Source organism: Struthio camelus, chromosome 14 (genome assembly GCF_040807025.1).
Source record: "Struthio camelus isolate bStrCam1 chromosome 14, bStrCam1.hap1, whole genome shotgun sequence".
In the NCBI taxonomy this organism is placed as follows: domain Eukaryota; kingdom Metazoa; phylum Chordata; class Aves; order Struthioniformes; family Struthionidae; genus Struthio; species Struthio camelus.
The window spans coordinates 5,708,759-5,718,875 of NC_090955.1; the positions used below are offsets into that span (position 1 = coordinate 5,708,759).

The following is a 10,117-nucleotide window of genomic DNA, read 5'->3' on the forward strand; positions in this document are numbered from 1 at the left end:
CACTTCAGAGCTCCCCCTGGAAGTACAGGCAGGCAGTCATGACAGGATGCTGTCTTCAGCACCTGCAGAGAGTCCCCCAACCTACTGTGGAAAGTCTCCCAGACCTGCTGTGGGATGTTTATACAAGCTGCTGTGGGATATCCCCTAACCTCCTATTTGTGTGTCCCCCAGACCTGCTATGAGATGTCCCCCAGACCTGCTGTGGGATGTCCCCCGACCAGCTGTGAGATGTCCCCCAGACCTGCTGTGGGATGTCCCCTAGACCTGTTATGAGAGGTTCCCCAGACCTGCTATGGGATGCCTGCTGACTGGCTCTGGGATGTTCCCCAGACCTGCTATGGGATGTCCCCCAGACCTGCTGTGAGAGGTCCCCCCGACCTGCTATGGGATGTCCCCCAGCGGCTGTGCGGTGTCCCCGACATGCTATGGGCTGTCCCCGAGCTGGGCCGGGGCGTGCAGCGGGGCGGCGCGGCGGTGCGCGGCGGTGCGCGGCCGTGCGCGGCCGTGCGCGTCCCTGCCCGCTGCCAGGGCGGGGGTGACTCACGCTGCCGTGCATGGCAGCCCCGAGCTTTATAACGGCTGGGGCGGCCGCGGCGCCCCGCTCCGCTCCGCTCCGCTGCACCGGGCCCGCGGGCAGCGCCGGGACCGCGCCGCGGCACCATGCGCAGCTTGCGCGGCGCTCCGCCGCTGTTGCTCCCGCTGCTGCTGCTGCTGCTGCTGGCCGCGGGGCACGGCGCCGTCATCACCGGGGTGAGCGCCGCCGCTCGGCGCGGCACCGTGCGGGGCGGCGCGGCACGGCATGGGACGGGGCGGCGTGGGACGGGGCGGCACAGCACGGCGTGGCATAGGATGGCACGGCACGGCACGGCGTGGGACGGGGCGCGACAGACCCTCCCGCGGCACCCGACGGGACGGGACGGGGCGCGCCGCCGCCGAGGGCTGCGGGGGAACCGGTGCCCGGGGCCGGGGCGCCGCCGCCGAGGGCTCCGGGGCTGGGGGGGTGTCCGGGAAGCGGCGTGCCGGGAGCCGGGGGGCTGCGCCGTGGGGTGAGGGGTGCCCGGAGCTGGGGGGGGGAGGAGGTCCCACCGGGGTAAGTGATGCCAGGACGTGGGGGCTCTCGTGGGGTGAGGGGTGCCCGGAGCTGGGTGGTCTCCCCGGGCTCGTCCCGGTGCACCCCCAGCCGCGGGCTGCCCCAGATCCCCCCCCCCCCCGGGAGGACCAGCTGGGGGGCACCTCGCCGCCCGCTGCTGCACCCTGAGCTCCTCCAGCTCCCCCACCGTCCCACTGGCAGGGCAGGCACCGGCACTGCAAGCAGCACGAAAAGCTGTTGCTGTTATTGTTGTTTTTTTAGGTATGACTGTGCTGCTTCTCCCCCCCACCCCCAATAGCCACGCGTTGCGAATGAGTCCTCTATTGTCGCTGTTATCGTTTTTAGGCTTGAAATTTATTTTGGTTGTAAAAATATTTTTTCCCCAAGTTGTTATTTAACCCGAAGTGTTGCATCACTCTAAAGTAAAAAAAAAATTTTTTTTTTTTTAGAGTTTGGATTAATAACCCAGTGCTTGCATTCTTTCGAGAGCTTACATGGCTTTTGTAACCATCCGAAGTTGTACTCACAGCAGCGGGTTGCTCCACTGCTGTCCAGGCTCCCAATTCAAAGCGCACTCAAGTCAGTGAAAAGGCTCCTAGGGATTTCTCTGCACGCTAGCTAAGTTCCCAGGACCAATTAAATTTTGAGATGAGAGAGTGTGAAGGGATTTTTTTTTTTTTTAATATTTCAGAATTTCAAGTTCCTTTTAAGTAGAAATGTTTCAAGCTGTGAAGAACCAGTGTAAAAATGTCTTAGTTATTAAAAAGGCTCCACCTTTAAAGCATAATTAATCTATTAAATAAAGTAATTGTAAAGTACAGAATAATAGATCAAGGACAAAACGGATTCAATCAGTAAGAGTACATTAGAATTGGAAAATGCTACTTCCTTAACTACTTCTGGGCAGTTTTTGCTTAAATCACTTGGATGCATTTTTGGCATCTGATGAATGGGCGCATCTTGGGTGCAAGTTCAGTTAGCTGCTCCTTCCCAAATTCCGTGGGGCTGAAAGGTGCTTTTCCTCAGCAATTTAAGGAGTTGACTGAAACCTTCCTCACTTCAGTGGCAGCTTGTCTGCTGGCTTCAGCAGGCTTTGGAGCAGCCATTGCAGCTGGGACTTTGTTCCCTCAGGCTGAATTTTCTTCAAAACTGTGTTTGAATGGAGCCCGGAAGAACAATGTTCTTGATGTTGTGTCCGCCGATTATTAGGAATATTGGTATGACTTACACGTTGGAGATGATAAGCTGTGGGGCGTTGCATCTGGTTTAATACTGTTATGCATTTTTGAAAGGGGAGTCTTAAAAGTTCTTCAGGACATAGATATGTGTCGGCGGGGAGATATTCTGTTTTTTTCTTTGAGACGTTAGGAAGTAAACATTATCTACCTGAAAGGCTGTAATAGTAGTTTTATGGCCGTATTACTCTTTTAAGTAAATACAGTGTGTGTTTGGGCTCGTTTGTCGCATAGAGCTGTTTACTTTGCTAAATCCATATTTTAGGAGGCGTGATAGCCTTTTGGGTTATGCACACGATTTAGTTGCTTGACCCTAATTGCAACAGCTCTTTCCTAAATAGCTAGCTGGTTGGTAAATATGTATTTTGATCTGGCTTCTGCTTTCTGAAATAGCGTAATATTTACCCAGTAGAGTACAGTCTAATGGCATTTATCATGTAAATCCCAAGGTAAGATATGTAAGCTTTTTCCTTGAGCAAATGTTTGTTCGCTACAGTCTTCCTCAAGCCCATTATGGTCTGCTCTGTACCTTTTTGCAAGCTTGCCTCGTCACGTCCCGCTCACCAGAATCCTCGGCCTGTCAGTCATGCTGCCAGACATTAAAAGAGTAGTGATTTACTTAAGCTTAGTTTTATGATCTAATCAGAACCTTTACCCAGTGGAATTTTCTCGGCTGAGAAAGGAAACTAGCTTTTGCACTAAGTTCATATAATAGAGTCTGATAATCTTTTGCTTAAAAAAAAATAAGGGAAAGATGTGCCATTACCTGTTTCCAAACCCTAATATGCCGATTGCTCTTAGGTTGTTGTTTTTTTTTTTTAATATACCCAATAGTTGTATTTTGTTTTGTGCTCTTATAAGCTACCAAGCATACCACATAAGTGACTGAAATTTCTATTTCCCCCCGGGAGGGCAAATGCCAACATAGAAGCATTTTCCTGGATGCGGACTCTTATGCAAAGATTTCCGACCGCACGTTTAAGCCCTCTCTAAGTTGCACGTGATTTTAGCTGACAACCAGAGACTACAAACCATTGGCCATCCCGAATCAGATCCTGCATTAGGCAGTGATGGCTTTAAACACGCTGGGTTTAAACACCCCTCCGAGAGGTGCCAAGCACCTCTGTGCCCTACTCAGATGAGCGGGAGACACACGGACTGTGGACCGTGCCTTATACCCTGTTACTCCCCCTTAATGCGCCATGATAACGCGTGCCGGGGTATCAGAGGTAGCTCTCAAGCACCTGGCCTGGCATATGTATGCAAATGACCAATTGTTTCGATGCTCTTTGTTGAACCGCAGGCCTGCGACAGAGACCAGCAGTGCGGAGGAGGGATGTGCTGCGCGGTCAGCCTGTGGATCCGGAGCCTGCGGATGTGCACGCCGATGGGAAACCTGGGCGAGGAGTGCCATCCCCTGAGCCACCGCGTGAGTAGGGCGGGCTGCGGGGCCGGAGCTGGCAGGGCAGGAACAAACACGGCTCTATCGCGCCGTGAGTCAAACGGCCTAAAAAGAAAAAAAAAAAAACCCTGCGCGGTGGAAACGCAGGGCAACATCGCACGCGTGGCTATTCCTCGCTGCCTGCATCTTCATGGAAATAGCGCTGAGGCAAGGAAACAGCTTGCGGTCAGAATTACTGCGAGGAAACAGGAGCCCGGCACCTGGCTGGAGAGCGGGCCCTGGTGCTGAACAGCAGCGTCACGGCACGCTGCAAAGCCTGAGAGCCACCCATGCCTTAAAAAGCCACTGGGAATACAGTGACACAAAAGAAAACTTGTGCTTGAGAAATCTCACCAAGCGCTCTGACTTCTATATATTAATTTCAAGTTTTTATATATGTACACACACACACACACACATATAAGACCAATTACATACTAGTACATTATCATTATATGACACACTATATTATTAATACAATAATATTAATACATACATTAAGTGTATGTACTTGTGTATACTCTATGTACTATACCAAAGCCTGTATTTATTTGTAAATAATACAGTCTCTATAGGGAAGACTGTTTGAGTTTGAGACCTTGGTGGTTTTCAGAAGCCTCCTCAGGGAAGAGCCACATGCGAGGGCCACCAAGGTGATCAATCCAGTTTCTAAGCGTGCAGTTAGTTCGTTGCATCTCTCGCTATTTCATCTGATGCCTGGCTTCTCGGCTCTGTACCTGTAGACTGCTTCCTCCGTTTTAGGAAGACTAAGGCTCTTTTCTCTTAGTATGAAACTGTTAAATCTTCTACTGAGATATTGGGGACTAGGTTCTCAGTTTTACTGTGCAATGTAAAAGGTTTCTCTTGCACGGGGGTCTTCATTTTCACAGGATCCTCGGGATAAGAGAAACTGGCTTCTAGTTGTTCTATGAGTTTATTGCTATTGCACAATAATTTACAGTCTGGTACATTTTAAGCTGATTGTACACATAATTACAATCAGCAGAGATGCCTGTCTGCCCCAGATTTATGGTCACAGTCCCTGATGGTTACAAGCTTTACGAGGTTAATTTTAGACTTACATTCCTCACCCTGCTGCTCTTCATGACAACCAGAAAACAAATTGATTTATGGTAGTACGTGAAATTAAGTATTTTTAAAGGTGGAGAGCTTGCTGAACAGTTTCCCTCCTCTAAATATTTGGGTGGGAAGGAGGTTAGGAGAGCAATTACTCTGAATATCAAAACCTTCCATTAGTCTGCAGGTCAGGTACGACGCAGACACCGTCCGTTCAGGCTTTGCCCGTCTTGCTGTGCCATTGAACTTCATCTCTGCCTTCAAAGGCTACGTAAAGTGAACAGCAATTAGCGCTCAAGGAAGATTAGCCCTGCGCTTGTGTCAAATCACACACGGGGGTTGCATGCTCGGTTCGCCTGAGCGCCTGCAACAAAACCACCGCAGCCTTTTGGGTAGTGCAGAAAAGAGACTCTGGCCTCTATGCACAGCGCTGGTGCACGTCAACCTGCAAGGCCCATTTCTGCTCGTGATATCGCTATTCGGGGAGTTAAAGATGCTTCTTCCTTCTTTAAGACTGCCGCGCAGGGGAGCGGGGCTAGATGGGCCTGCCTGTCCTGCGTCCCCTGTTAAATCAGTGCCTGCCACTCCCTAGGTCAGTCGCTGCCCCTCACCAGGGTGTTCCTATTCACCCAGGCGAGGGGCTGCGCTGCAAAAGCACCATACGTGCAGGCTCACCACTGAAGAGCTGCTCAGACCCCCCCCCCCGCCAGGCCGGCCATGTAGGGCATCTCCCAAGCTCCACCGCTGCCCCATCCAGAGACGCCCCTGGCGAGACCGTTAGGAGTCCGGCTCCTGGATTGCCACCTTCTAGTTTCCTTCTCAGCAACTAGGTGGTGTTGGCTTGATGCCGTTAAAATATCCACTGGCATTTTGGAGGTGCGGAGAGGCATTGGCCAGCTCGGGGACCTGGCCTGCACAGAGCCACCGCCTGCCAGCCCTGGCCTTGGGGGGACCAGCCCGTGCACGCAGCACCCTCCGAGGCTGCATTTAGCCCCGTCTTTAGTGTGGGAGTTGCTCGCAAAAAAACATTTCCTTCCAGTGAACATAAGGTTTTGAATAAATCGCTTAAGTTGTCGGAGGGCTGCGGGAAGCGTCGCTGAGTCAACCTGTATCGGGCAGAGAGCCGAGAAGTGAGGTTTTCCCGCAGTGCTGCGCAGGGGTTCCCGCAAGAGGTGATGCTCGGGGCGGTCCCGTGCATCCGCAGGCGGAGACCTTCCCGGCGCCCTGGCAGCAGCAGATGGCGCGGAAAAACCCACCGGATACCTTGGGCTGACCTCTCCCACGTTTGCTTGCAGGTGCCGTTCCCTGGGCGCAGGATGCACCACACCTGCCCGTGCCTGCCCAGTCTGGCCTGCGTACGGATCTCGCCCAGCAAATTCAAATGTTTACCAGACTTCAGGAAAGAAGACGTCTTTTTTTAGCAGGAGCTGTCCTTCGCTGGAAAGAGCTGCTTGATGTATTCTTCTTCTCGTTATTGTGATGGAAAAGGTATTCGCCGGGGGAAATTCTGTAGTATACTTTCCTGCCTTGCCAACATTAAAACCGTACGTGGGATACTGTGCTGCAACAGTCAAGATTTTCAGGAGGGACTAATGATGATGGATGCTTTCATTGTGGGGTGGCCAAAGTGAGGTTTGCTAAAGCGAGGTCATTTTTGGAGGGCAGGACCTGAGTAGTTTCTGACGGGTCTCATTCTCTTCACGGTTCCAACTTAACCCAGCATGAAAACATCCAAGATTATTGTCAGTTTTAGAAAATTGTGGCCACATTTTTACACTTTGGAACGCCTAAATCAAACAGAGATTCGAATAATTATATAAGGCAAAGCATAGGATGATTGCCAAAAAACCTGTATTTACGTTACATTTCAAATCTTTATTAATATAATTGTATTTGTAAGTTAAGCACATCTCTACAGTAAAAGTTTAACCAATAGATGTAGTTTTCACACTTTTAAAAAGTGACAGATGGAACCAAAGCATTTCAATATTCCAAGCATTAAAAGATTTTGTTATTTTAGTATTCTATGAGAAAAAGTTGTTGTTATTTGATTTGGTGTAAAACTAGCTGATCATCTCAAACTAAGTATTCAGATGTAGTTTATATTAAAAAAGGAACTTTGAGGTTTATTGTAATGGGCTGCCCGACTTCTTGTATATGTATCAAATTTGCTGTGTAAAAATTCTGTATCAGAATAATGGCAGTATATTATTTGATTTATTTTAATATTATAACATTATTTTGTCATTGTGGCTTTCAGTTTTTATTCGGTGTAATCTCTTATCACCTATCTCACTCACCCAGGCTAGCAGAGCTCCTCACAGATAGTTTAGTAACAGATTATACGCCTCTCTCTGTTTTTAGGGAAAGTCAGCACTTTACAAGGTATGATCCTCCCAGCCAAATCTTTGATTTAGATGATGGGGAATTTTTGGTGTAGCTAACATGAGAGTTTTTTTTCTTGGCACATGCCTCAAAGGAACAACTTTAGCGTGTCAAACATATAATTTGTGGGGGTTTTATGAAATATTGTGCAACTTCATGTTTACTTGTCAGTCCCTGTAGCTGGAATTCCAATAGTTTGTGTGAGTTTCACACGTTTTTGGCTCTCAGACAGGCAAACATATGCCGAAACTGGAAAAGTGAAGGCATTTAGCTTTCAACAATCGGTGCCTTTGCTGCTGCTGCTGGGGATGAGAGGAGTTAGCAGGGCTGTACAAAAGCAAACACCTGCGTTACCCAGAGGAGACGAGACCCGTCCCAGCGAGTTTGACAGGTGCCTTTCACTGGGCTCCCTGCAGGGATGGGGAGTGACGGCGGGATCTGCCATTTGACCAGATCCTTGTGGATCTGGCACGTGTTAGAAAAACAGGGACCTGAGGACTTTAGGTTGCATCTTCCCGATCGCACCCTGCCCAACCCTAGGGCTCCCCTTAGGAAGCCCATGGTGCTGCGTTTTGCTCTGCCCTGTCTCTGCACCCCATGCACCGGTGACAGAGCAGCCACACAAGCGGCAGCAGGCTCAGCTCCAGTAACAAAAACGACGACAAAAAAAGAAAGTCACCAAGCCAGAACAGCAACTTTTATACTTGGTTTGCATTAATGTCATCGGGCATAAGGTTCCTGCACCAGTAGATTTGACCTTTGAGGGGCTCAGCTCACTCCTTTCTTGCAGCTGGGATATTTGCAAGGAATTTTCTTCAGGGCTGATGATGGAAAGCTTCGGTGACCTGAGCTTGTAATTTTAAACTCAGGTCACCAAAGCTTTCCATAACCAGCCACCTGGAAGAAAAGGAGTGAGCTGAGCCCCTCAAAGTACAGATCTACTAGTGCAGGCACTTTGTACCTGATGACATTAATGCAAACCAGCTTAATACCATGGACTTCAAAACACGCTTAGGAGGTAAAATCAAGAAGGAAAAAAGAAGCTGTGCAAGTGTGTATGTGCGTGTGCGTGTGTGTGTGTTTGCACTGTCTCTTGGTCCATGCGTTTTTACCAAAGCGCATTGTCAGGGTGCTCAATGCCAGGAGACACAGCAGGAAACATCAGCCCTGCTTCTCATCTTACAGCAGCATAAATCACTAGTAACTCCGCTGAAGGTAATAATCCTGTTTTATATCACTGTAAGTGAGCGGACAATTATATCTGATGACTGCCTTAGACCTGCCAAACACAGCTCCTTGGAGAGTTTATTATAAAAGAGCAGAGCAACTTTGTAGTTGTAATTTGTGCCAATTAACTTGTGGGATTAGGCATTTATCTGGGTAATGCAAACAGTCCCAATTACATTAGATCAAAGTTTGCAGAGCATATGGGAGACCAAAACGCCCGTGTCTCCAAGACGGTCACCACTGAGGGCAAAGGGAAGGGGTTTCTCCGAGGGAGACATTGTCCTGCAGTCATCCGTGACCAGCTGCCCTGAGCCTCCCTGCACCCTCCGAAGCATGGGTAGAAGAGGTACAGGCGAAACCTATCCTCTGTCCTCAGTATAATTACCGTGATTCCCCTTTTAGTAATTTAATTCTCATTAATTGACACTCACAATGAAGGTTAGTTGATTGGGGAGATCATTTTGGAAGGAAGATTAAGCTTTTGCATTCTGGTTCTTTCCCAAACTCTGCCCTAATCAATTATCTTTTGCTCCCATCCTCACAAAAATTTCCTAACCCACCTACACCTGCAAAATGCCATTAATTTGCTTCTTTAATTTATTTTAATTTACTTGCGGTGGCGAGCATTGCTGGCGTTGGTGCTGGTGCCAGCAGATCAGGCAAGACACCACGCGTGCAGGAACATCAAGATGTCCTTGCTTGGTTTCCTTGGACCACTGGGGAACTGTGAGGCTGACTTCCAGAAGAAACCAGACCGAGGAAAGAGTGTAAAAGTGTTGAAGTCCTAGAAACAGCTTCCCGAAACAGCTACGTCCCATTCTCCAGTCTACCTGGCTTGCAAAGTGTTGGAGACAGACTGGCTTTCATGCTTTCCTTTATTCACTCCACTTAAGATATCTGGGCCAACATGCAGTTTAATTTTATTAATATTGTATTAACACTATTAATTATTAATAGAAATGTGTGCATTAATTTTTGATATTACATTAATATTGATATTACAGATATGCTATAGAACAACGATCATCTCACACCAAACTGTAGGATTTGCTGCGTTTATTACTAGACCGTGGTTTTGCAGAGAGTGATTTCAGGAAAGCACTCTACCATATTTGGTGAGTTGTTGCCTTAATTTGATTATATGCATATTAGGAAAGGTGAAGAAGTCATGTGTTTGGGTTTTATGAGTGCCTATGTGGCATAGCAGGCATGCACCTGTGAGCCTGCTGGGGCTGCAAAGTAAAGGCAGCTGCTGAGGAGGAGAAAGCCCAGGTAGAGCCTCATCTACATCCTCCTACCCACAATCCCTCCTTGAGAGTTGTCACTTTGTCTGAAAAATTACAAGGTTTTACAGGGTGGGGTGGGGGGGTGACACTGAAAAAATTTTGCATGGTGTGTGGCAAACAGCACTCAGACCTGTGTGAGGAACTACGCAGGAGACGGGTCACCCTAACCTAAGTGGGGTTTGGTATGAGTAGTAGCTGAAGTGCAAGGGAGGTTTGGCTCATTAGCTAGGGTGGTTGCTCTGAGGTGGTAGGTTATGGTGCTGCTGTGCTGGGTGGCTGGCCAGGCTCTAAGGTAAGGGTGGATGGGTGACTGCACCTAGGGCTGGGGGCTGTTGTTTGCAAGTTGTGTTCAGCTACGCCAACATACCGCGCAATG

General features: G+C 48.9%; 1 protein-coding gene across 1 annotated transcript; it reads left to right on the plus strand.

The window, feature by feature from the left end:
* The first annotated feature begins 453 nt into the window (after nt 1-453).
* On the plus strand, nt 454-7,101 carry PROK2 (prokineticin 2). The gene is made up of 3 exons (XM_068907292.1): nt 454-750; nt 3,629-3,754; nt 6,139-7,101. Exons 1-3 carry the CDS (start codon nt 661-663, stop codon nt 6,262-6,264), a joined length of 342 nt encoding a protein of 113 aa, XP_068763393.1. The 5' UTR covers nt 454-660; the 3' UTR covers nt 6,265-7,101.
* The last annotated feature ends 3,016 nt before the right edge of the window (nt 7,102-10,117 follow it).